Below are 27,557 nucleotides of genomic sequence, written 5' to 3'. Positions count from 1 at the left end.
GCACTCCATGGGGTTCGAACGGGATCACCTGGGTTACCCATTCACACAGCCCCGTAACCGGGGTTGTATTCCCAGTTCACTGTACCTGGGATATTTTTCGGGGATCCATTCCCAACGAGCTGCGACCTGGGTTAACCCGGCAGTAACCCAGGTGGAAGCGGCTGTGTGAAAGGGGTAGTAATCATGAGACTTCAGTTAGTGTGCTGGGCAATCGCCTCGTTGTCTGCTCACAGGATTCTATGTAGTCAACAATTTGCATCCAGAGGTTGGACATTTGGGCCATAGTGTGTTTAGCAACACTACTTCTGCTCAAAACCTCCCTTAAGGACCTAGTGTAACGTGTATCGTATGGATCAAAAAGAAAATTAAATTTTTCTATTTTTTATAAATCCTTTTCTCTGAGTCCAGTGGGCACACAGTGAGAATACTGTTCAGTCCTCTCTCTCTCGTGTATTGTTTTCCTTGTTCTGTCCTTGGGGCTTTATTTCAAAGATACTAAATCTCTCGATTGCCTTCAACAGTATATAGCTTGAGCTTAAGGGGGGTACTCACGGAGCAATATTCTAAGCAATCTGACTAGACTGCTTAGAATATCAGCATGATCGCTCCGTGTGTAGCCCCCTCAGCGATAGCGATGCGCGGCCCCGCACATCGCTATCGCTACTGCTAGATTGGCCTGCATGCAGGCCAATCTAGCGGGTCGCTCACTTCACCCGCTGGGTGAAGTGAGCGGCCCCCCCGTCTCCCCCCTCACGCTCAGCACAGATCGCGCTGTGCTGAGCGGCAAGAGAGATGTGTGCTGAGCGGTTCGCTCAGCACACATTTCTCCTGCATCGGCCCGTGGGTACTGGGCTTTATGGAGGTAAATTTGAAAGCGCCAAGGCTCTAAAGGGGGGTACTCACGGAGCGATATTCTAAGCAATCTGACTAGATTGCTTAGAATATAAACCTGATCTCTCCGTGTGTAGCCCTTACAGCGATAGCGATGCGCAGCCCCGCGCATCTCTATCGCTGCTGCTAGATTGGCCTGCCGTGCAGGCCAATCTAGCGGGTCGCTCACTTCACCCGCTGGGTGAAGTGAGCGCCCCTCCCCCGTCTCCCCCCGCACGCTCAGCACAGATCGCGCTGTGCTGAGCGGCAAGAGAGATGTGTGCTGAGCGGTTCACTCAGCACACATCTCTCCCCGCATCGGCCCGTCTATATGGGTCTTTAGACTCTAGTTTATAACCCAATGTATCCAGTGTCCCTCACTGGACTCGAAAATGATTTCATGTAAGTACAAAATCCCATTTTCTAACAATGACAGAGGAGGAGTCTATATTAATTAAGGTACAGTATTTGTTTGTTTTTCCCTGTACTAGCCCCAAACACTGCAGGCGTCATTTGGAGTGATTGTGCATAGTAGCACACTTGTTTCCTGATCCCATTCCCCCTGGATTTTATTTACTTTTAATTGCCAGTGAAAAGGTTTGGCATTATATATGCTGTTCTTGCACAGCCCTTAAAATTTCTTGAATTTATTAGATAATTTAAAACTTTCAATATAACCAAATTCTGAATTTATTAACTTATGCAATTTAGAACACAGTTGAATATGAAAGCTTTAATGAAAATTAATATTTACGCTTTATTTTAATAAGGTTTGCTTATGTAACCATGTCTTTTGGGTTTTCTTTCATTTGGTCACAGGTAAATGAAACCTTGAAACGTACGAAAGAAACTGGTGTGGGTGCATCAGTTACCCCAAACAGCAGTACTCCATTTTCCCACGATACAGCCTATTCTAGCTGTCGGCAGGATACCCCTAACTCTTACAGCCAGTATACTCCACAATCACAAGGGACTCCTCACACCCCACGTCTAGGAACACCTTACTCTCAAGACTCCAACTATTCCAGTCGGCAAACAACACCAGCTTTTCATTATGGGCAGGACTACAAACCAAGGAGACATGAATCAAAGTATTCAGACGCTTACAACCGGAGGCCGGGGCATCACTATGTCCACAGCTCTGGCGCTTACCGTGGCTCTGACCACACTTTTAATGCAGCCCGATCGCAACCAGAGACTCCGCAGCTATCGCATACACCACCTTTAAGCCATTCTGGTATGAAGTCAGCCTTTTCTCCTTATCAAGCATCTTCAGTTTACCCACTTCTCGATGAGAATCCATTCCCACAGACATCAAGAGAACTAGATTACCGGAGAACAGTACCGCCACTATCAGAGCTTTTGTCTGATGGTGGGTGTAGTTCTATAAATATTGACTTTATACCAGTTAAAGAGAAACCTGATGAACCCCCTCCTCCAGAGCCAGACTGTGTCAAGGAGCTGAAATCTGCCTCTCGTGCTCGCACGCCAGAGGGACGGGGCACACCAGGGACACCTACATTGGAGTCAGAAATGCAGCACAATAGTTTAGATTCAAGAATTGAAATGCTTTTAAAAGAGGAAAGAACCAAAATACCTTTCCTACATGAACCTAGTGTGGACAAGGAGTTGAGGATGGAAGGAAGTCCTATATCTTCCTCTTCATCCCAGCTATCGCCTATCCCTCCGTTTAGCTTGAGCTCTCAGTATCAGGATGTTACCCCTTCTTCTCGACCTTCTAGCACAGGGTTAGAAGACATCAGCCCAACTCCATTGCCAGACTCTGATGATGATGATGAGCCAATTCCTGGCACTTCATCTTTTTGCCAGAACTCAAGGTCGGGAACTCCCACTATCCAATTGAGTCAGCCTTGCAGGACAGTGGAGTGCTCTGAGGTGACTGAACAGATGGCAGGTGACGAAACTCCAACATCTGAGAAAATGGATGAGGCAAGTAAAAAAATAAAAATAATTGATATATATATATATATATATATATATATACTATGTATGTAATGAGAAAGATTCAATAAGGTGGCTGAGCTGTTTATATATGAATTCTCAGATATGTACTTAACTTGAAACAAACTGAATTTTAGTGCGCCACTTTTATCTGTACAGTGGTGATTAATCTCGCCTGATAACTACCTACTATGGATAATCTCTTTAGTGAAAATGATTTCCTGAAACAATCTAATTATTGTTCAGTTTAATATAATTTGTTTTAGCTGGAGATTTGTTAATGTTTTTAAGATGTATCTCTATGGAATCTGTGCTCTGCTTCATGCTGCCGTGATGCTTTAATTGATGTTCCAGAAATATTCTGCTGTATAGTTGACAACCAAATGGCTAGCTAGATCCTTGATCTAATAACTAATATGTCACAACTATGTACACAAACCAAATATAGAAAGTTGGATCATTATCGTTTCCAATATAATTGGCATAAAAAGTGTTAAGACTACAGTCTCCACAAGAACTTGAGATAAAACCATACCTTTCCTGTATATGTTGAGCTTTGAGCATGCAACTCTCAAGGTGACAGCATTATGCTATGTACTAGAGTTGGTGTAGCCTTTAAACCTCGGCAACGAGAGTCTACTTTAGTACTATGTGATGCATGGTTAAGACTACACTTTACCAAACACATTATCTTTACTTTTCTCTTATAATTCAAATGTGGTCAGTATGTAACACTTTAAAGCTAATTTCAAATACTCAAATGTAATTGTAACCATTGTTTGGAAGTTGGTGGTGATTGTGCATTTTGTGTATTTTTAAACCAAATCATTGCTCAAGGAATTGTACAGGAGACATGGTACTGTATTGTGCCATTAGGTTTTAGCAATGACTGCCTTGACATGAACATTGTTGCTCCTATTTATTTGATATTTTTCCTTGTGGTCAAAATAAATCTGTTTAATGTTGGAAAAACTAAAGAAAAACAAATGTACTTGGATTGAAATAGGTAGAATTTACGTGGTTTAGCCTCTTTGTCTGTTTGGCATTGCTTGTGTGTATGTATATATGTGTGTATGTATATATATATATATATATATATATATATATATATATATATATATATATATATATATATATATATATATATATATATATATATATATATATATATATATATATCTATATATATATCACACAGTATTTTGTGTGTATAAATTGAAAGATTGGTTTATTGTTGCATGAATCAAGGTGCTGTGAGTGCTGTTCCTTATTAAACGTAATTTCTCACTTTGTGGGAAACAAGACCCATGAGTTATGGATGCTCAGCCATGGTACACGATGCTTTGGTAGCCGAAAGGTGGGTTCACTTACTGTGTCCCCACCTGGTCCGGCCGACTGCGGGCATACACACTGTGCAATATTGCACAGTTACGTCATACCGCGGCAGGATTGTACTTGTAGCTTTGGATGATTAATCCAAATCGAGCTGCATGTACGGCCGACACATGGTTCGTTAACAACCCACGGGGCTATGCATTGGCTGTCATCCGCTTCATACACACTGGGCAATATCGTAAACAATATCGCTCAGGAAGGGGAAAATAAGCTATTTCTCTGGCAGGGTGCACAGGTTAGCCACAGGATAACAATGAGATATGATGAAGCGACAGCGGATTTGCACCAATCGGTCAAAGCTTTCTGGCCTCCCAGCATGCAACGGGCCCATCCATATATCCCCACCTCCAGGCTCAGGCAAATCATTTTTTTTTTTTTTTGGTGCGGCAGGACCCGGACCATGGTCAGAGGGCTGCTGGTATTAGCATCCCTAAGCTTTCTTATTTTATTTTTATAGCCTTACTATCTTTTCTGAGCAATCTTTCTAAACAGCGTCTTATACGTACCTTAGAAAGAGTCACTCCAACAACTCTCCGCCGGGTCGCGACAACGCTTACCCACGAGTACAGTGCTATTTCGGCGGGCGTCTGTGTCGTATATAGTAGCAGGTCCAGCAGACTTTACCAGGCTGTGGCCGGAGCACGGGGAGAAGGTAAGGCATCGGTTCAGTTTAGAAGGGGAATACGGACATAGCCGCACTGTTTTGGGAGGAGACTACCAAACAGTCGCTGATGCGGCTGCCACCTCGGGTGCACCAACGCTAGGCCTTAGGGATCATAGGTTTCAGGAATAGTATGAGGCCATGATCCCTAGGGTTGATGTCAGCAGTGGGGAGTCAGGCGCTCTCCTGGTCGCCACTCCCCCCGGTTCATGACCAGTTTCCTCCGAGTCTCCCGTCATGAACTGTTTTCCCGCTTCCGGCTCAGACGCTGTACACGAGGGGACCCAGTCGCAGCATAGGCGGCTGTGTGACTGGTGCGTCTGTGTTCACTATAGGTTCATGGAGCGACAGTGTACACTAGTAGCGTCTGGATCCACTCAGCGTTCGCTAACGTATTGATCGGTCCTGGAAGCGAGGTGAGTCTCCCTGTATCCCACTCTGAGTACGGGTAATACAGCACTAATTCTCTATCTACCTTATGAGTATGAATAGTTAGATAAGTGCCTATTGCACATGAGTCTGTATAATACTGTTTCTTTTGCAATGCGTCTGAATACGGTAGATCTGTTTAAACATGATTCCGTAATATGTTCTCCTACATACTTGAAATGTAGTTGTAGTTGATGTGCTCATATTGTTTATTATACTAATGTAAAACATGTGACTGACTGCTAGTGTGATTGCTGACTTTACTATATTCTGTCAGTTTTGTTTTATTTCCGATCCTCAATGCTGGTGCATGCGTAGGGTCAGATTGTATGTCACTTTGAGAAGTTTAAAGTGATTACAGTCACAAATTGTGTAGTACACTGTGGAAGTGTTGATTATTTATCATGTGTAAGAGCGGCAAAGGTGAAGAAGATACACTCACAGCAACACCAACACTCCTATCATTTTTGTCTTGCAAAGCTGTGTTATCCTCTCAGGATCTGGTTCAGGATGGTTTGTGTGCAAATTGTTTTAGCTTTCACCAGGGGTTCTTGAAAAATACAAGGCAGTTTCAGGTGCAGGTGGATCCACCTTGGGCTATGTTTGCACAGACTTTATCCATATAGCTGAACGGATAATTCCTCCAACTCCTGTACCGGGGATAGGTAACACGATTAACCCTTACATGCAGCTTCCCCTGTGATTCAATTAGTGTGAAAATCTACATTACCTTTGTCTTCAACATAATTAAATGATGTCATGGATAGGAGAGTGGATGGTTTTCTAAAAAACATTTTTCCCCTGTCTGGGGCAGTCATAAGGCCAGCCATGGCTTCAGCTTGGATGGCAAAGGCAGCGGCTGCCTGGGCTGATGCATTGGAGGGGGATTTTTCAATAGCATCTAGAGAGCAAAAATCCCATATAGAACATATAAAACAGGCTGCAATGTTCTTGGAAGAAGCAGCATTGGATATGGGTACTATTGCCTCCAGGGCACCAGCTTCAACAATAGCTGCTCGCAGAGCAGTTTGGCTACGTACGTGGAAAGCTGATTCAGAATCTAAGAAGGTTTTGGAATGTTTGCCTTTTTCTGGAGATACTCTTTTTGGTAAAGAATTGACGGATATTTTGGAGTCAGAAGCAGACTCCAAGAAGGTCGTTTCCTTCCACATACAATTTCAAACCTAAAGTTTTGGCCTTTTGGTCTCAAGGAAAAGCTAAATGCAAAAGTGATAGCAGGCAGTCCCAATACAACAAGTCTGGTAAGACTAAAAAGCATTGGGCTACCAGAGGACCGGTTGGTAAAACAGATGATAAGCCATCAGCCTGATGGTGCGGGCCTCCACCTGGGGGTTCCCAGGGTGGGGGGCCGACTTCTTCAGTTTGCACAGATATGACCGCAGATGCCTGGGTGCAGGAAACATTATCTCTAAGTTATGCTTTTGCCTTCAAGAAGTACCCATCTCAAAGGTTTTTTTGTACTAGCCCGTCTCGTGTAGAGACGAAGGCCAGGGCTTTGCAAGAGGCAGTTCAGAAATTGCTTCAGTCAGGAGTAGTCATTCCAATTCCTCCTGCACAATGAGGACAGGGTTTTTACTCCAACCTGTCTTTAGTTCAGAAGCCAAATGGGTCATTTCGGCCCATTCTCAATTTCAGACTGCTGAACAAATACATTTGGGTACTTCAGTTTCACACGGAGACCTTACATTCCGTCATTTTGGCCATGGAGCCAGAGGATTATATGGTATCCCTGGATATACAGGATGCTTACCTACATGTTCCTATAGCACTGTCCCATCAGTGCTATCTCAGGTTCGCTATCCTCCAACAGCATTTTCAGTTCCAGGCCCTACCTTTTGGGTTAGCCACAGCCCCCAGAGTATTTACCAAGATTATGGTGGTAATGGCAGTTTATCTCCTACAGCAGGGAATAAGAATTTCTCTTACGTCCTAGAGGATGCTGGGGACTCCAAAAGGACCATGGGGTATAGACGGGATCCGCAGGAGACATGGGCACACTAAAAAGACTTTGACTGGGTGTGAACTGGCTCCTCCCTCTATGCCCCTCCTCCAGACCTCCGTTAGATTCTGTGCCCAGGAGTGACTGGACACACACTAGGGGAGCTCTACAGAGTTTCTCTAGAAAGACTTTTGTTAGGTTTTTTATTTTCAGGGAGACCTGCTGGCTACAAGGCTCCCTGCATCGTGGGACTGAGGGGAGAGAAGTCAGACCTACGTCTTCTTAGTTCAAGGGCTCTGCTTCTTAGGCTACTGGACACCATTAGCTCCAGAGGGTTCGATCACTTGGTGCGCCTAGCTGCTTGTTCCCGGAGCCGCGCCGTCACCCCCCTCACAGAAGCCAGAAGAAAGAAGCCGGCTGCGCTCCATGCTCCCACACACACACCAACGATACAGGATGCAGGGCGCTGGGGGGGGGGGGGGCTGTGGGGAGAGCGGGGGGGGGGGGGGCTGTGGGGAGAGCGCCATGGGCAGAAGTTACTGAAGGCTTTGTGTGCACTGGCAAAGGCAGATTCGGTGCCCGGGCACCGTATACATTACCCCCCGCCAGTATAAAAAATTAAAATTTGAGCGGGACTACAGCGCGCCGGGAAGGGGCGGGGCTTAGCCGCACAGCTCACCAGCGCCATTTTCTCTCTACACAGCCGCTGCAGAGACGCTGGCCCGGACCTCCAAGCTCCTTACAAGTAACAAGGGAGCAAAACGGGGGGAGAGGGGGGGGGGGCACATGCAATTTGGTGCTTTTTATGTTTATATTACAGCGCAAACCACATATATTATTTATTTGTAGTATATGGGCGCTGGGGTGTGAGCTGGCATACTCCCTCTGTGTTTCTCTCTACAGGCTTCCCTGTGGGTCTGTCCCCTTGATTTGGCCGGTGTGAGTGTGGGTGTGTCGGTACTACGTGTCAACATGTCTGAGTCGTAGTGTTCCTCCCCGGAGGAAGTTACTGGGGGGGCAGAAAAGGATTTGGGAATGACTCTGTCAGCACAGCCGACTGCTGATTGGGTGAATATGTTGAGTACACTGAATGCAAATGTGGCTTTATTGTCTAAGAGGCTAGATAAATCTGATTCTCAGACACAAACATGATGGAAATCCATGGAGGACGTTTTGTCTCGGGTACAGACCCCCTCAGGGTCACAAAAACGTTCATTTACCCAGATGGCAGATAAAGATACCGACACAGACTCTGATTCCGATGTCGATTTCAATGAGGCCACTTTACATCCAAGGGTAGTTAGGAGTATTCAGTACATGATTGTGGCTATTAAAGATGTTTTACATATCTCTGAGGAACCTGCTGTTCCAGACTCGAGGGTTTGCTTATTTAAAGGGAAAAAGCCTGAGGTGAAGTTTCCCCCCTCTCATGAACTGAACGCTCTTTGTGAAAAGGCTTGGGAGTCGCCTGACAAAAGGTGGCAGGTTGCCAAGAGAATTTTAATGGCCTATCCTTTCCCCTCTGACGACAGGGAGAAATGGGAGTCGTCTCCCAATGTGGACAAGGCTCTGTCCGATTGTCCAAGAAGGTGGCGCTTCTGTCTCCTGACACGGCTGCTCTCAAGGATCCGGCGGATCGCAAGCTGGAGACGACATTGAAGTCCATTTTCGTTAATACTGGTGCATTGCTCAGACCTGCTGTGGGTGAGTAGTGCTATTGCTAAGTGGGCTGATAATTTGGCTTCTGATATGGATACCCTTGATAAGGATAACATTCTTTTGACTCTTGGTTATATCAAGGACGCTGCAGATTACCTAAAGGATGCGGCGAGGGATGTTGGACTCTTGGGATCGAGAGCCAATGCCATGGCGGTCTCGGCCAGGAGGGCGCTGTGGATTCATCAATGGAATGCTGATGCCGACTCCAAGAGAAATATGGAAGCTCTCCCTATTAAAGGTAGTGTCTTGTTTGGTGACTGCCTTGCTGACCTGGTGTCTACCGCTACTGCGGGTAAGTCATCTTTTCTTCCTTATGTTCCCACACAACAGAAAAAGGCGCCCCATCATCAGATGCAGTCTTTTCGGCCTAATAAATACAAAAAAGGAAAGGGCTCGTCCTTCCTCGCTTCAAAGGGTAGAGCAAGGGGAAAGAGGTCACCTGCCGTGTCAGGCACCCAGGACCAAAATTCCTCCCCCGCCTCTACCAAGTCCACCGCATGACGCTAGGGCTCCCCTGCGGGAGTCCGTGCCAGTGGGGGGCCGTCTCCGATTCTTCAGTCAGGTCTGGTTTCAATCGGCCCTGGATCTTTGGGTCTTAGACATAGTGTCCCAAGGGTACAAACTGGAGTTTCAGGAGTTACCCCCCCCGCCGCTTTTTCAAATCAGCCCTTCCAGTTTCTCTTCCAGAAAGAGTAGTAGTAAATGCTGCGATACAAAAGCTGTGTCAACAGAGGGTCATTGTGCCGGTTCCCCCGTCCCTACTGGGGGAAGGGTTCTATTCGAGCCTCTTTGTCGTGCCGAAGCCGGACGGCTCGGTCAGACCGATTCTGAACCTAAAATCCCTCAATCCATACTTGAAAACTTTCAAGTTCAAGATGGAATCTCTTCGAGCTGTGATTTCCAGCCTAGAAGGGGGGGATTTTATGGCGTCAGTCGACATAAAGGATGCCTACTTACATGTCCCGATATATCCTCCTCATCAGGCCTTCCTGAGATTTGCGGTGCAGGATTGTCATTACCAATTTCAGACGTTGCCGTTTGGGCTTTCCACGGCCCGAGGGTCTTCACCAAGGTAATGGCGGAAATGATGGTACTCCTTCGCAAGCAAGGGGTCACAATTATCCCATACTTGGACGATCTCCTGATAAAGGCGAGATCAAAGGAACAGTTGTTAAGAAATGTGGAACTCACCCTGTCGGTTCTGCGACATCACGGTTATATTCTAAATTTGCCAAAGTCTCAGTTGATCCCGACAACTCGGCTGCCCTTCCTGGGCATGATCCTAGACACGGAGCTTCAGAGAGTGTTTCTTCCGGCGGACAAAGCTCTGGAAATACAGACCATAGTCAAGGAGCTTCTGAGGCCGACAAGAGTGTCGATTCATCAATGCACTCGAGTGCTAGGGAAGATGGTTGTGGCTTACAAAGCCATTCCGTTTGGCAGGTTTCATGCCCGGGTGTTTCAGTGGGATCTGCTGAACAAATGGTCCGGGTCTCACCTGCACATGCACTGGAAAATAAGTTTATCTCCTGTGGTGGCTGCAAGGTTCTCACCTTCTAGAGGGGCGCCGATTTGGAATCCAGGACTGGGTCTTGCTGACCACAGATGCAAGTCTCCGAGGCTGGGGCGCAGTCACGCAAGGAAGAAGTTTCCAGGGAAATTGGTCAAGCGAGGAATCTTGTCTCCACATAAATGTTCTCGAGTTAAGAGCCATTTACAAAGGCCTCCTGCAAGCGAAGAACCTTCCTCAGGGTCTCCCTGTCCTGATCCAACATGGACAACATAACAGTGATGGCGTACGTAAACCGCCAAGGCGGAACAAGGAGCAGGGCGGCAATGGCGGAGGCCACAAGAATTCTCCGCTGGGTGGAACAGCACGTGAGCGCTCTGTCAGCAGTCTTTCTCCCAGGCGTGGACAACTGGGAAGCAGACTTCCTCACCAGACACGATCTCCATCCAGGAGAGTGGGCTCTTCATCAAGAGGTATTTGCAGAAGTGACAAGGTGTTGGGGAATTCCTCAGATAGACATGATGGCGTCTCGCCTCAACAAGAAGCTTCCGATGTATTGTTCCAGGTCGAGGGACCCCCAAGCCTGTGCAGTGGACGCCCTGGTAACTCTGTGGGTGTTTCAGTCGGTATATGTGTTCCCTCCACTTCCTCTCATTCCAAAGGTGCTGAGGATCATACGACGAACAAGGGTTCAGGTAATACTCGTCGTTCCAGATTGGCCACGGAGGGCCTGGTATCCGGATCTTCAGGAATTACTAGTAGAAGATCCTTGGCCGCTTCCTCTAAGAGAGGACCTGTTACTGCAGGGGCCCTGCGTGTTTCCGGAATTACCGCGGCTGCGTTTGACGGCGTGGAAGTTGAACGCCAAATCCTAGCTCGGAAGGGTATTCCCTGGGAGGTCATTCCCACTCTCCTTAAGGCTAGGAAGGAGGTCACGGCAAAACATTATCACCGTATTTGGAGAAAGTATGTGTCGTGGTGTGAAACCAAAGCAGCTCCTGCGGAGGAGTTTCACTTGGGTCGTTTCCTCCACTTTTTGCAGGCAGGCGTGGATGCAGGCCTGAAATTGGGTTCCATCAAAGTGCAGATTTCGGCTTTATCTATTTTCTTTCAAAAACAATTGGCCGTCCTTCCTGAGGTTCAGACTTTCGTGAAGGGAGTGCTGCATATCCATCCTCCATTTGTGGCACCGTGGGATCTTGAAGTGGTGTTGCAGTTTCTTACGTCTCACTGGTTTGAACCTTTGCGTAAGGTTGAGTTAAAGTTTCTCACTTGGAAAGTGGTCATGCTTTTGTCTTTGGCGTCTGCCAGACGAGTGTCCGAGTTGGCGGCTTTGTCTCACAAGAGCCCATATTTGATTTTTCATGTGGATAGAGCGGAATTGAGGACTCGTCAACAATTTCTGCCGAAGGTGGTTTCTTCGTTTCACATAAATCAACCTATTGTGGTACCTGTGGCTACGGATGCTGTGGCAGTCCCAAAATCTCTTAATGTCGTAAGAGCTTTGAAAATTTATGACACCAGAACGGCTCTTGCTAGGAAAACAGAGGCTCTGTTTGTCCTGTATGCTTCCAACAAGATTGGAAATCCTGCTTCCAAGCAGACTATTGCACGCTGGATTTGTAATACGATTCACCACACTCATTCTTCGGCTGGGCTGTCGTTGCCAAAGTCAGTAAAGGCCCATTCTACCAGGAAGGTGGGCTCTTCTTGGTCGGCTGCCCGAGGGGTCTCGGCACTTCAACTTTGCCGAGCAGCTACGTGGTCGGGTTCAAACGCTCTTGCTAAGTTCTATAAGTTTGATACCCTGGCTGAGGAGGACCTCATGTTTGCTCAATCGGTGCTGCAGAGTCGTCCGCACTCTCCCGCCCGGTCTGGAGCTTTGGTATAGACCCCATGGTCCTTTTGGAGTCCCCAGCATCCTCTAGGACGTAAGAGAAAATAGGATTTTAATACCTACCGGTAAATCCTTTTCTCCTAGTCCGTAGAGGATGCTGGGTGCCCATCCCAGTGCGGACTGTTCCTTGCAGTTGTATTGATACTGGTTATTTTCGGTTACACAAGGTTTGTGTATCCGTTATATTCAGCTTGTTGCTGTTGTTAGTTCATACTGTTATCTGGTTTTCCTGCTGATCCAGTTGTACGGTGTGTTTGTGGTGTGAGCTGGTATGTCTCTCGCCCTTTAATTTAACAAAAATCCTTTCCTCGAAATGTCCGTCTCCCCTGGGCACAGTTCCTATAACTGAGGTCTGGAGGAGGGGCATAGAGGGAGGAGCCAGTTCACACCCAGTCAAAGTCTTTAGAGTGTGCCCATGTCTCCTGCGGATCCCGTCTATACCCCATGGTCCTTTTGGAGTCCCCAGCATCCTCTACGGACTAGGAGAAAAGGATTTACCGGTAGGTATTAAAATCCATTTTTTAATCCTGGCACAGTCGCAGGAATTGCTCCTATGTCAAATGCAACAGATGACAATGGGTATGCAGAAACACAGGTGGCTCATAAATTGGGCAAAATCGTCTCTGGTTCCATCACAGCGGATGACTCACTTGGGGGCTGTACTGGATTCAAGTCTCCAGAGAGTAATGTTATCTCTGAACAAGATATCCAAGGTTCAGTCAAGGATTCAGTACTTACTACACAGGTATGCATTCACGCAGCAATGCCTGTGATGGGTTTGATGGTGTCAACATTCGACATGGTGGAGTATGCACAATTCCACTCGAGGCCTCTGCAGTGTCTGATTCTTGCCAAATGGAATGGGCTGCATCAGACGATAAAAACACAGACTATGGTGCTTACGATAGAACTAAGAAGGTCATTAGCCTGGTGGCTACAGACATCCCATCTGGACAAGGGGAGACACTTGTGGATATCAGATTGGGAAATTCTGACAACTGTATTCAATCTTCAGGGCTGGGGAGCAGTGTCAGGAAGGTTGTGTTTCCAGGGCCAATGGACCAAGGAAGAAGGTTTCCTGCCAATAAATATATTGGAACTTCGGGGCATATACATGGCACTGATTCAGGCAGAGGACGTTCTTCGGGGAAATCCGGTCCAGATCCACTCGGACAATGCGACGGCAGTAGCGTACCTCAACCATCAGGGAGGAACTCGCAGCCGAAAAGCGATGAAGGAGGTAAGTCACATACTAAAGCGGGCAGAACTTCATCTTCCAGCCTTGTCTGCAGTATTCGTTCCGGGAGTCCTAAACTGGGAAGCGGACTTTCTCAGTTGACACGCCATTCGGGCAAGCGAATGGGCTCTACACCCAGAGGTCTTCCAGACTCTTGTAGACAAGTGGGGGTTGCCAGAGATAGATCTTATGGCATCCCGTCTGAACAACAAAGTGCTCGCATATGGGTCAAGAACAAAGGATCCCAGAGCGATCTTTATGGATGCCCAATCGGTGAGATGTGACTTTCATCTGGCTTATGTGTTTCCTCCAATCACCCTATTACCACGGGTGGTGAGAAAGATAAAGCAAGGAAAAGGTGCCGTGATACTAATAGCTCCAGCCTGGCCCAGAAGGCATTGGTACACAGATCTGCAGAGAATGTCGATGGATGCTCCACTTCTGCTCCCCCAACTTCCAGAGCTACTGATGCAGGGTCCTTGTTATCACAGACATCTGGATCGACTGTCTTTGACGGCGTGGCTCTTGAAACCTCTATCCTGAAGTCAAGAGGATTCTCACAACAGGTAATTCAAACTATGCTCAGAGCAAGGAAACCTTCTTCAGCTCGCATTTATCACCGAATATAGCAAACCTATTTTCATTCGTGCAGTGAACGGAAAATGGACCCTAAGTCTTTCAGAGTTTCCAGGGTCTTATCATTCCTTCAGGCAGGAATGGATAAAGGTCTGAAGGTGGCTTTCTTGAGAGTGCAAGTGTCCGCATTGACTGTATGGTTCCAAAAGAAAATTGCCAACTTACAGGATGTGCATACTTTTTTCCAGGGAATGCTGCGCATTCAGACTCCTTTTGTTCCTCCTACAGTGCCTTGGGATTAAAGTCTAGTCCTGAAAGCCCTTCAAATTGCCCCATTTGAACCACTTAATAAAGTAGATCTTAAATGGTTGACAGCTAAAGTTCTCTTTCTGCTGGCGTCAGCTAGAAGAGTATCAGATTTAGGGGCTTTATCATGTCGTGCCCCATTTCTGATTTTTTTTATCCAAATGAAGCAGTTCTAAGAACTAGATCTGGGTATCTCCTAAGGTGGTGCCTAAATTCTACCTTAATGAAGAAATTGTATTCCTGGCTTTCCAGGTACCGGGCCTTTCTGCGGGAGATGTAACGCTGGATGTGGTGCGTGCATTAAGGATCTATGTGGATCGTACCAGTGCCATCAGAAAGACAGATTCCCTCTTCATTCTCTACGGATTTCACAAGAGAGGATGGCCTGCTGATAAGCAGACACTGGCAAGATGGTAGCCATATGGATTTCAGAAGCATATTCTCAAGCTGATCTCCCTGTTCCGGCTAATGTCTCTGCTCACTCTACTCGTAAGGCAGGTCCATCATGGGCAGCACAACGTGGTGCTTCAGCAGAGCAGATATGTAAGGCAGCCACGTGGTCTTCCATTAACCTATTCATTAGACATAAAGCCGTGCATACCTTTGCCTCTCATGACGCTGAATTCTGCAAATTATTCTCCTGTCCAATCAGGAGCGTCCCCACCACTAAATTGCTTTGGGAAATCCCATTGTTATCCTGTGGATAACCTGTGGACCCTGCCGGAGAAATATACGTTATGGTAAGAACTTACCGTCGACAACGGTATTTCTCCTAAATCCACAGGATCCCACCCTGACGCACCTGATTTGAGGATCCTTTTACTCACAAACCTCTTCCTTCTTGTACGGAAGGGTGTTCATGTGTGTTCTTATCGTCTGATTAGAGCTATCTATGATGCTCCTGCCTTGAGCTTTGGAATACAACTGATTTGCCTGAGCCAGGAGGCAGGGATATATGGACGGGCCCGTTGCATGCTGGGAGGCCAGAAAGCTTTGACCGATTGGTGCAAATCTGCTGTCGCTTCATCATATCCCATTGTTATCCTGTGGACTTAGGAGAAATACCGTTATTAATGGTAAGTTCTTACCATAACGTATATATCATTTACTATATTGCTAAGTGTGTATACACCTTTACATTTGTTTTTTTTAAAGTTTTATTTATGAGATGATAGGCAGATCACAGACAACAACTAAATGAGTGTAAAGCAGTATAAGAAAATATCACAACAAAACAGTGTAGTGGAAAATCAAACAATTACTGTGCAAGAAAGAGCGTTAGTTTGACCAATGTTTTACATAGAAAATGGGGTCTGCATGTGAAAATGCATGACCCATGGTTCCCAGACTTTCAGGAAGCACTTGGATAAAGACGGGAATTCAATTGATATTTCCGCCAGCAGATGGCGCCTAACTGAGCTAATAAATTGTAGCTCCATTCGGGCGCGATTGGCTGCCGGCATCAGCATTTGAGCTCGTACTGGTGAGCTGAAATGCGTGAAAAGTGCCCTGTCTGACGCTCAAATGGTGTTTTACCCATTGGTTTGGTTGGGTTTAGCCATTTCTCTAACGTCCTAAGTGGATGCTGGGGACTCCGTCAGGACCATGGGGAATAGCGGCTCCGCAGGAGACAGGGCACAAAATTAAAAGTTTGACCACTAGGTGGTGTGCACTGGCTCCTCCCCCTATGACCCTCCTCCAAGCCTCAGTTAGGTTTTTGTGCCCGGCCGAGAAGGGTGCAATCTAGGTGGCTCTCCTAAAGAGCTGCTTAGAATAAAAGTTTGTTAGGTTTTTTATTTTCAGTGAGTCCTGCTGGCAACAGGCTCACTGCAACGCGGGACTAAGGGGAGAAGAAGCGAACTCACCTGCGTGCAGGATGGATTGGCTTCTTAGGCTACTGGACACTAGCTCCAGAGGGACGATCACAGGTACAGCCTGGATGGGTCACCGGAGCCGCGCCGCCGGCCCCCTTACAGATGCTGAAGAGAGAAGAGGTCCAGAAATCGGCGGCTGAAGACTTCCCAGTCTTCTTAAGGTAGCGCACAGCACTGCAGCTGTGCGCCATTGCTCTCAGCACACTTCACACCGCGGTCACTGAGGGTGCAGGGCGCTGGGGGGGGGGCGCCCTGGGCAGCAATGTAATTACCTTTACTGGCTAAAAATACATCACATATAGCCCCTGGGCTATATGGATGTATTTAACCCCTGCCAGGATTACAGAAAAAACCGGGAGAAGAGCCCGCCGTGAAGGGGGCGGGGCCTATCTCCTCAGCACACCGCGCCATTTTTCCCACACAGATCCGCTGGTGGGAAGGCTCCCAGGCTCTCCCCTGCACTGCACTACAGAAACAGGGTTAAAACAGAGAGGGGGGGCATTTTTTGGCGATATTATTATATATTAAGCTGCTATAAGGGAAAACACTTACTATAAGGTGGTCCCTGTATAATTATAGCGCTTTGGTGTGTGCTGGCAAACTCTCCCTCTGTCTCCCCAAAGGGCTAGTGGGGTCCTGTCCTCTATCAGAGCATTCCCTGTGTGTGTGCTGTGTGTCGGTACGTGTGTGTCGACAGGTATGAGGACGATGTTGGTGTGGAGGCGGAGCAATTGCCTGTAATGGGATGTCACCCCCTAGGGAGTCGACACCGGAATGGATGGCTTTATTTATGGAATTACGTGATAGTGTCAACACGCTACAAGGTCGGTTGACGATATGAGACGGCCGGCAAACCAATTAGTACCTGTCCAGGCGTCTCAAACACCGTCGGGGGCTTTAAAACGCCCATTACCTCAGTCGGTCGACAGACACAGACACGGACACTGACTCCAGTGTCGACGGTGAAGAAACAAACGTATTTTCCAGTAGGGCCACACGTTACATAATCACGGCAATGAAGGAGGCGTTACATATTTCTGATACTACAAGTACCACAAAAATGGGTATTATGTGGGGTGTGAAAAAACTACCTGTAGTTTTTCCTGAAATCAGATGAATTGATTGAAGTGTGTGATGAAGCGTGGGTTACCCCCGATAGGAAGTTGCTAATTTCAGAGAAGTTATTGGCATTATACCCTTTCCCGCCAGAGGTTAGGGCGCGCTGGGAAACACCCTCTAGAGTAGATAAGGCGCTCACACGCTTATCAAAACAAGTGGCGTTACCGTCTCCTGATACGGCCGCCCTCAAAATCCAGCTGATAGGAGGCTGGAAAATACTCTAAAAAGTATATACACACATACTGATGTTATACTGCGACCAGCAATCGCCCCAGCATGGATGTGCAGTGCTGGGGGGGTTTGGTCGGAATCTCTGACTGGAAATATTGATACCCTGAATAGCGACAATATTTTATTGACTATAGAGCATTTAAAGGATGCATTTTCTTTATATGCGAGATGCACAGAGGGATATTTGCACTCTGGCATCAAGGGTAAGTGCGCTGTCCATTTCTGCCAGAAGAAGTTTTATGGACGCGACAGTGGTCAGGTGATGCGGATTCCAAGCGGCATATGGAAGTTTGCCGTATAAAGGGGAGGAATTATTTGGGGTCGGTCTATCGGACTTGGTGGCCACGGCAACAGCCGGAAAATCCACCTTTTTTACCTCAGGTCACCTCCCAACAGAAAAAGACACCGTCTTTTCAGCCTCAGTCCTTTCGTTCTCATAAGAACAAGCGGGCAAAAGGCCATTCATATCTGCCCGAGGCAGAGGAAAGGGTAAGAGACTGCAGCAAGCAGCTCCTTCCCAGGAGCAGAAGCACTCCCCCGCTTCTGAAAAGTCCTAAGCATGTCGCTGGGGTCTTACAAGCGGACTCAGGTCCGGTGGGGGGGTCGTCTCAAGAATTTCATCGCGCAGTGGGCTCACTCGCAAGTCGACCCCTGGATCCTGCAGGTAGTATCACAGGGGTACAGATTGGAATTCGAGACGTCTCTTCCTCGCAGATTCCTGAAGTCTGCTTTACCAACATCTCCCTCCGACAGGGAGACGGTGTTGGAAGCTATTCACAAGCTGTATTCCCAGCAAGTAATAGTCAAGGTACCCCTAATACAACAAGGAAAGGGGTATTATTCCACGCTGTTTGTGGTACCGAAGCCGGACGGCTCGGTGAGACCTATTCTAAGTCTGAAATCTTTTGAACACTTACATACAAAGGTTCAAGTTCAAGATGAAATCACTCAGAGCAGTGATAGCGAATCTGGAAGAAGGGGACTTTATGGTGTCCTTGGACATCAAGGATGCTTACCTCCATGTCCCAATTTGCCCTTCAAACAAGGGTACCTCAGGTTCGTGGTACAAAACTGTCACTATCAGTTTCAGACGTTGCCGTTTGGATTGTCCACGGCACCCCGGGTCTTTACCAAGGTAATGGCCGAAATGATGATTCTTCTTCGAAGAAAAGGCGTATTAATTATCCCTTACTTGGACGATCTCCTGATAAGGGCAAGATCCAGAGAACAGTTAGAGGCCGGTGTAGCACTAACCCAAGTAGTGCTGCAACAGCACGGGTGGATTCTAAATTTTCCAAAATCCCAGCTGAGCCCGACGACACGTCTGCTGTTCCTAGGGATGATTCTGGACACAGTTCAGAAAAAGGTTTTTCTCCCGGAGGAGAAATGCAGGGAGTTATCCGAGCTAGTCAGGAACCTCCTAAAACCAGGAAAAGTGTCAGTGCATCAATGCACAAGAGTCCTGGGTAAATGATGGCTTCTTACGAAGCGATTCCATTCGGCAGATTCCACGCAAGAACCTTTCAGTGGAATCTGCTGGACGAATGGTCCGGATCGCATCTTCAGATGCATCAGCGGATAGCCCCGTCTCCAAGGACAAGGGGGTCTCTTCTGTGGTGGTTGCAGAGTGCTCACCTTTTTGGAGGGCCGCAGATTCGGCATTCAGGACTGGGTCCTGGTGACCACGAATGCCAGCCTGAGAGGCTGGGGAGCAGTCACACAGGGAAGAAATTTCCAGGGAGTGTGGTCAAGCCTGGAGACTTCACTTCACATAAATATACTGGAGCTAAGGGCAATTTACAATGCTCTAAGCCTGGCAAGACCTCTGCTTCAGGGTCAGCCGGTGTTGAACCAGTAGGGCAACACCACGGCAGTCGCCCACGTAAACAGACAGGGCGACACAAGAAGCAGGAGGGCAATGGCAGAAGCTGCAAGGATTTTTCACTGGGCAGAAAATCATGTGATAGCACTGTCAGCAGTGTTCATTCCGGGAGTGGACAACTGGGAAGCAGACTTCCTCAGCAGACACAATCACCACCCGGGAGAGTGGGGACTTCATCCAGAAGTCTTCCACATGATTGTGAACCGTTGGGAAAAACCAAAGGTGGACAGGATGGCGTCCCGCCTCAACAAAAAACTGGACAGGTATTGCGCCAGGTCAAGAGACCCTCAGGCAATAGCTGTGGACGCGTTGGTAACACCATGGGTGTACCAGTCAATGTATGTGTTCCCCCCTCTGCCTCTCATACCCAAGGTACTGAGAATTATAAGGCGAAGGGGAGTAAGAACGATACTCGTGGTTCCGGATTTGCCAAGAAAGACTTGGTACCCGGAACTTCAAGAGATGCGCACGGAGGATCCGTGCACTCTACCTCTAGACTTACCGCGGCTGCGTTTGACGGCATGGCGGTTGAACGCCGGATCCTGAAGGAGAGGGCTCCGACGGAGGAATTTCAACTGGGTCGATTCCTACATTTCCTGCAAACAGGATTGTCTATGGGCCTCAAATTGGGGTCCATTAAGGTTCAAATTTCGTCCCTGTCGATTTTCTTCCAGAAAGAATTGGCTTCAGTTCCTGAAGTCCAAGCTTTTGTCAAAGGAGTACTACATATACAGCCCCGGTTGTGCCTCCAGTGGCACCATGGGATCTCAATGTAGTTTTGGGATTCCTCAAATCCCATTGGTTGAGCCACTCAAATCGGTGGATTTGAAATATCTTACATGGAAAGTGACCATGCTACTGGCCCTGGCTTCGGCCAGGAGAGTGTCAGAATTGGCGGCTTTTTCGTACAAAAGCCATATCTGATTTTCCATTGGGACAGGGCAGAACTGCGGACGCGTCCTCAGTTTCTCCCTAAGGTGGTATCAGCGTTTCACCTGAACCAACCTATTGTAGTGCCTGCGGCTTCTAGCGACTTGGAGGACTCCAAGTTGTTCGACGTTGTCAGAGCCTTAAAAATATATATATATATATATATATATATATATATATATATATTTTTTTTTTTTTTTTCAAGGACGGCTGGAGTCAGAAAGTCTGACTCGCTGTTTATACTGTATGCACCCAACAAGCTGGGTGTTGCTGCGTCTAAGCAGACGATTGCTCGTTGGATTTGTAGCACAATTCAACTTGCGCATTCTGTGGCAGGGCCTGCCACAGCCAAAATCTGTAAATGCCCACTCCACAAGGAAGGTGGGCTCACCTTGGGCGGCTGCCCGAGGGGTCTCGGCATTACAACGCTGCCGAGCAGTTACGTGGTCAGGGGAGAACACGTTTGTAAAATTCTACAAATTTGATACCCTGGCTAAGGAGGACCTGGAGTTCTCTCATTCGGTGCTGCAGAGTCAACCGCACTCTCCCGCCCGTTTAGGAGCTTTGGTATAATCCCCATGGTCCTGACGGAGTCCCCAGCATCCACTTAGGACGTCAGAGAAAATAAGAATTTACTTACCGATAATTCTATTTCTCGTAGTCCGTAGTGGATGCTGGGCGCCCATCCCAAGTGCGGATTGTCTGCAATACTTGTACATAGTTATTGTTACAAAAATCGGGTTATTATTGTTGGAAGCCATCTTTTCAGAGGCTCCTCTGTTATCATGCTGTTAACTGGGTTCAGATCTCAAGTTGTACAGTGTGACTGGTGTGGCTGGTATGAGTCTTACCCGGGATTCAAAATCCTTCCTTATTGTGTACGCTCGTCCGGGCACAGTATCCTAACTGAGGCTTGGAGGAGGGTCATAGGGGGAGGAGCCAGTGCACACCACCTAGTGGTCAAACTTTTAATTTTGTGCCCTGTCTCCTGCGGAGCCGCTATTCCCCATGGTCCTGACTGAGTCCCCAGCATCCACTACGGACTACGAGAAATAGAATTATCGGTAAGTAAATTCTTATTTTTACGCATCTAAACCCAACCTCTCTAGGCGCAATCAGCGTGAAAGAAAACAAACAAATGAATTGAACCCCACGATCTCCCGTCACTTTAGACAGGAGATCGGGAGCGAAAAACAATTGAATTCCCCTAAGGGGTGGGCAATAAGCAGCACATCCCAGCACGCTCTGCAACAGTTATAGTATGACCTGATGGCAAAACTGTGTCAGGGCATGCTGTGTTGTGTAGTCCCACATCAGCTGGGTGGCTGCATATTGCTCACCCCTGACTCAGGGAGAATGAAAATGATGTATTCCTTTTGGCAAAAGTACTAAGTACGATTCGTATCCAGTCGAATGTTCGACAGAAGTTGACACCACAGTGTCGACATCAGAAAGTTGAGAGGCACCAGATTGACATCTGAAATGTTTACTGTTTCAGAATACTGACTATTAGGGTTAGGCTGTGGGTGGGAGGTTTACCATTAGGCTGTATTGGGAGGGGAGGTTAGGGTTAGGTAATACGGGAAGTGTTAGGATTAGGCATAGGACTATGAAAAATACTCACAGGAGGTCCGCATCAGACATAACAGTCACATGGTCATAGCGGACAAATCTGCTGCCGGGAAAAGGTAAGGACCCACCATGGATGGTTTGTTGACAGTTCATCATGTAGACATAATAGGGTTTATTCAAATGTTTGTTCTATTGCGATAATTAATGCCTATTGTTGCTATTTAATTGTTCTGGGTGTCATTTAATTACCACACTGTCGTGCCCAGGTAGACAGGGTTTAGCAACGTAAAGCGGCAAAACCCGCCTAAACTAATGTCCGCAATGGGGAAAAGTCCTGTTGGGTCCCCCAAACAGCCAACCTTGCACATTTCTGCTCGCAGCTTCAATGGCTGTGAGCTGAATTGTGACAGCGACAGCTAATGGGCATCTGACCTGAGCAACATTTGAATAGCTTCAGTAGCTTCATAGACGCCCATTGGTATTCCCCACCTCTTAAACATTTGACTAGGCCCTGATAAATGTTGACATGATCACTATTGACAAACCATGTCAGCAGTTCGGCCCTGTTAACATTCTTGTGTCGACCTAATGACTGTGGACCTATTATACCACACCCATACGATTAATAATTACCTGTAGGGAGAGAGTGGCAGGTTTCATCCAGTCCACAACAGTTTAGCAGAGGACTGCTGATATGATGGCCCAAATGTAAAAGCCTTTAAAAGAGATAAAGTGGAGATGAAATAAAGAGTGATAAATGACCAGCCAATCGGCTTCCTAATGACCATGTAACAGGCTGTGTTTGAAAATGAGAGTTATGAGCTGGTTGGCTGGACAATTAATCAAACTTCCCCACCGGACGAAGGGCCTAATTCAGACCTGATCGCAAAAGCAAAATCTTTCTCTAATGGCCAAAGTCATGTGCATTGCGGGGGGGGGCAGATATAACATGTGCAGAAAGAGTTAGATTTGGGTGTGGTGTGTTCAAACCGAAATCTAAATTGCAGTGTAAAATTAAAGCAGCCAATATTTACCCTGCACAGAAGCAATATAACCCACCCAAATCTAACTCTCTCTGCACATGTTATATCTGTCCGTCTGCACGGCACATGGTTTTGCCCATTAGAGAAAGATTTTGCTTTTGCGATCAGGTCTGAATTTGGCCCTTGGTCAAGTGGGAAAGTTTGATTTATTGTCCCTTGTCCTCCCTGTAAGGAGTGAGCTTGAGTTTAAGGCTTGGCCAAAGTTTTTCAGGGTTTAAGATAGGTATTATTATTACATTTTGTTTCTAAGCACCATACATACGGCAGACATTGGAACAATACAGGGTACACAGACTTAACATTACAGTAACTGAAAAACTAAAAAAGAGCACTAATACTACTAAGGGCAGACAGTCATTGGAAGAGAGAAACAGTAACAAGCGAGAGGAGATGCAGGTATAGACATTTGCTACTTAGGAGAGAGCTGTAATTGAAGTGTGAGAGAAAAGGGTTGTGAGAACAGGAGGAAAGAGGGCCCTCTCCCAAGGAGCTCACAGTCTAGGGCAGTGGTTTCCAAACTTTTTTGAATCACGGCGCCCTAGAATATCAGAATTTTTTCATGGCACCCCTAGGCCAAAAATGTCTTATTGAGAAATTTAGAAAGAAATATTACATTAAGTAGATCGCGTTTATAGGTCATCCTTAGGGTCAGTTGTGTGGTGAGGGACAAGATTTGCTTCTGTTTGGCCACATATTTTATGACTGGCAGCCACCAGCACTGGTTTTACCTATTATATTGACCATGAATAATTTGAATTGGTTCTGGACCACCAACCAAGGGCACCCCTGCAAGTGTCCCGAGGCACCCCAGGGAGCCACGGCACACAGTTTGAGAACCTCTGGTCTAGGGGGTGGGGGGAGACAGACAGGTAACATGAGGTGCAAGCAAGCTGAAGGCGGCCTGATGGCAGGAAGTAAGCGAGGCATAGATGACCAATGCATAAGGCAGGAGGTCAGGAGAGTGGCCTCGAGACTGGATTATGCAGAAGGGTACACACTTGGCAGATTTTCCAAACAATGCTAGGGACTAGACCATTTTTGGAGCTAAGATAAGATCCCATGAACATCTAATTTAAGCATACACACTAAACAATTATTGGACCAAGAAGAGGCAAATCATTTCTGATTTAAATACAGACACCCGCAGAGGTGACATTTTAGCATGAACTATCAACAGGAATCGGTGCCTGACTTTTTGGATTCAGTACACAATACATTTTCAACCCTATAATTTCTGGTCTGATGAATGTTATGCAACACTCTTCATATTGAGACTATTTGCCACTGGTTTTGGGCCGTGGTGCAGCATACTCGGATACTCTGGCCGAATTGTCAGGCATTGGCTTTTTTCTGCCCGGTTATTGAACCCATCTTAATTGAATGTGTCCTCTTAGTTGGAATTAATTTTTCTAATATTCCCTTTAAAAGTAGTATACAAACTCCACAGGCTTACAGTGGTCCAGTCCTAGGATGAATCAGAGGGTGTTTTTTTTCCTCAGGAGGAAGGTGAAGTGGCTGATGATATGGGGCTAGAGATTTTCTCATACTTTGACAAGGATTCCTCTAGTAGGCAAGGGGCACACAACTTGGTGGCATCCATACGGCAGCCCTTTAGCATTCAGGACAATGAGGAGCCAGTTGCATCAGACCTATTGTTGAAGGTTAAGAAGAAACGAAGCCAGTGTCTGAAGTGGTGGTGCTATTTGACTGATTATATAGCCTTGGTGGTCGCTATGTGCAGCTTTGGCTTAATGCTGGGAAGCAGATGTGGCATTTAAAAGCCTCTTGGGCCCGTACCTTTTGCACTGCAGGGCTTTACACTGGTTAAGATTAACAGCTAGGACACGTTGGGGGAAGGGGATTTTTTTTCTGGGGGGGGAAGGTGTATTTTCATGTCACAGTTTTAGAAGTTGGTTATTGCTTTTTCAGGTTCACATTTTACTGAAAATGAATAAGTCAGACCATCACTTCACTGCCAGATCATTCATGTTGTCTTCAATGGAGAGTCAGTCACTCTTCTAGTGGCTCAAGATTGACAACCTCAGTAGAGGTCATTGATTCACCACTTGAGAGTGAACAATTGTGATGACTGTCCTCAGGGCTGTGGATGGCTCTTGCTCTACAGGGCTATACACAGGTCTGTGGTCACAAGATTAAAGTCCGTTCCTTATCAATATACTAGAAATTAGTAATGTTAAACATTGTAATCAGAGGGGATGCGGTTATGTTACCGGCAGTCGTGATCCCAGCGGTCAGGATACAAGCGCCGGAATCCCGACTGCTTAAAATGGCGACACACTGTATCCCAAAATACAGGATCTATTCCCATTCATGGGTGTCCACCACACCAGTAGAGTGGGAATAGAACTGTGCCTGCAGCGTGGCGAGCGTTGCACTCGCCACCCTGTCGGCATTTGGGCAGTCGGGATCCCAGCGTCTGTAAGCTGACCGTGATGTGAACAACTTGTAAGCTGATTCTCTCAACTTTCATGCCCTAACTGCAGTTATTGGTTCTCTCTTCCAAAAGTTAGTACTCAGACAAGGAGTCTTAAAATGTTTTCAGTACACACTGTTTTGGACATATGGATTATATATTTTTTTAGCTTTCCTGTTAGCAATGCTTCCATGGGTCCCAATGAAAATAGAAAGTGAAAGTGTTCATGTGATTCCAGTAACACTGAGCTGGCCAAGAAGGTTATTGTACAAACATTCTCTGGAAGCTTTATGGTTGTAAATGTTCAGATCTTGGCCCTGTCGTTCTTATTTCAGAAGAAATTGTTGTACAGCTTTGTTTTGCAAGCATTACTGCATGTGCATTCTCCGTTTGTTCCTCCTATGGATCCTTAGGTCTTAATTACCTTACAAGGTGCCCCATTTGAACCCATAGGGGGGGAATTCAGTTGTTTTGGGTGTCTAATAATCTCATCTAAACTGGACTTTTTAGACGCCCAAACTATTGTCACCATTCAGTTGTTGTTTGGGCGCACAGGCATATCACGCATGTCGCAAACAGACAGGGTTTAGCCACGCAAAACTGGTAAAACTGTCTAAAGTCCTGCTTTGCGCATCCAAATGCCCGTTTGGACAACCAAAGTGCCAACTTTCACATATTTCTCCACTCACCTCAGGAGGCTGCGAGAAGAAAGGTCATCCTCACTGCTGTTGCAATTGATTTGCTCTGTTTTGCGCCACCTAGTGGTTTCCACGGGGTAAAACAATTGAATTTTCTCCCCTAGAGTTGAAACTGCAGACCTCTTTTTTTTTGGGGGGGGGGGGGGGGGGCTGGCTGGCTGTACAGGCCAAATATTTCCAGAACTTGGGAATCTAGCTTTAATATTTTCATATATCACCGGGCTGTTCTTAGGACCAAGGCCTCCTTTTTGCCTAAGGGGTCAATTTGGTTAGGAGCCAGCTTGGTCCTGTAAGCTTTATTCATGGTGAGTTTGCACCGTGAATGGCAATTCAGTTCCAAACTTGCATTGCATTTTCCCAGTTAAATGTGTTTGTTTGCACTACCCAGTGCAGGTGAAAAGGTGGGGGAAATCTGTATTTTAAGGTAAAAATGTTAGGGGACAGTGCAAAACCTGTGGTGTACCCCTCCCAATAAATGGCCATACACTTAGTTGGGTTTATACAGTGTCATTTTCCCAATAAAGACATCTCTTTTTTCAGGTGAATTTCTCTAAAAAACTCAATAATGGGTTAAATGATGTGGAACAAGTACGTGGAGGTATTGTATTGATGGGAGAGGAGGTTTAGCTTGCAGATGGGTTCTATGGGCTCAATCCAATTAACTAAGAGTTGCTGTTGCGACGATGTGTAAACGGCAGCAGTGGTATCAGCATGCGCCCTCCTCAGAGTCTTGGTTTATTGTACGCAGCCCTATGGGGCTGCGAACAAAAGACTGCGAATTCAGCAGTACCTCCGTCATATAGCTGCACTTACTTGCACCCGCAAGTAAATCGCGACTGATTGGATTGAGATTTAAAAGTGTGTTTTTTTTTTAACCCAGCTTTTTTAAACTTTTATAAAAAAAAATGTAAAATCACTTTACATATTTCTGAACCGCCAATTACTATAAAGATTTTAATTTGTTGAAAAACACTTGTTGCCTATAATATTTCCACCATTAATAGAAAATGCAAAAATCAATAATTTGACACCTTTTAAGAATCTCCAGTAAGGGGTTAAAGTGGTCAGGAACGGGTTGCAGCGGAGTTCCATCACCTGTAATGGTAGGTGGAACTAGTTCCACCTCTGCCATGGCCCTGCACAGTAATTCCAACAGGAAAGCCCATCCTGCCACCCACGTCAATAGATGATGTGGACGGCGCTAGTGTCGCTGATGAGCTGTGTCAGCTTCCCCCTTCCTCAGGTCCTGACG

The 27,557-nt window shown here is 46.6% G+C and overlaps 1 protein-coding gene across 3 annotated transcripts in view; it reads left to right on the top strand.

Annotated features, from left to right (window-relative positions):
• SETD1B (SET domain containing 1B, histone lysine methyltransferase) overlaps window positions 1–27,557 on the top strand; it is a 107,392-nt gene that overhangs the window by 19,742 nt on the left and 60,093 nt on the right. For all 3 annotated transcript variants that reach the window (XM_063964479.1, XM_063964478.1, XM_063964477.1), the window contains exon 6: window positions 1,690–2,820. In XM_063964479.1, coding sequence (XP_063820549.1) covers window positions 1,690–2,820 — 1,131 coding nt within the window. The remainder of the gene's footprint in view (window positions 1–1,689; window positions 2,821–27,557) is intronic.

Source organism: Pseudophryne corroboree, chromosome 1, assembly GCF_028390025.1.
Source record: "Pseudophryne corroboree isolate aPseCor3 chromosome 1, aPseCor3.hap2, whole genome shotgun sequence".
Lineage (NCBI taxonomy): Eukaryota > Metazoa > Chordata > Amphibia > Anura > Myobatrachidae > Pseudophryne > Pseudophryne corroboree.
Note: the sequence above shows the minus strand (reverse complement) of the source record. Positions and strands in the feature narration are given on the sequence as shown.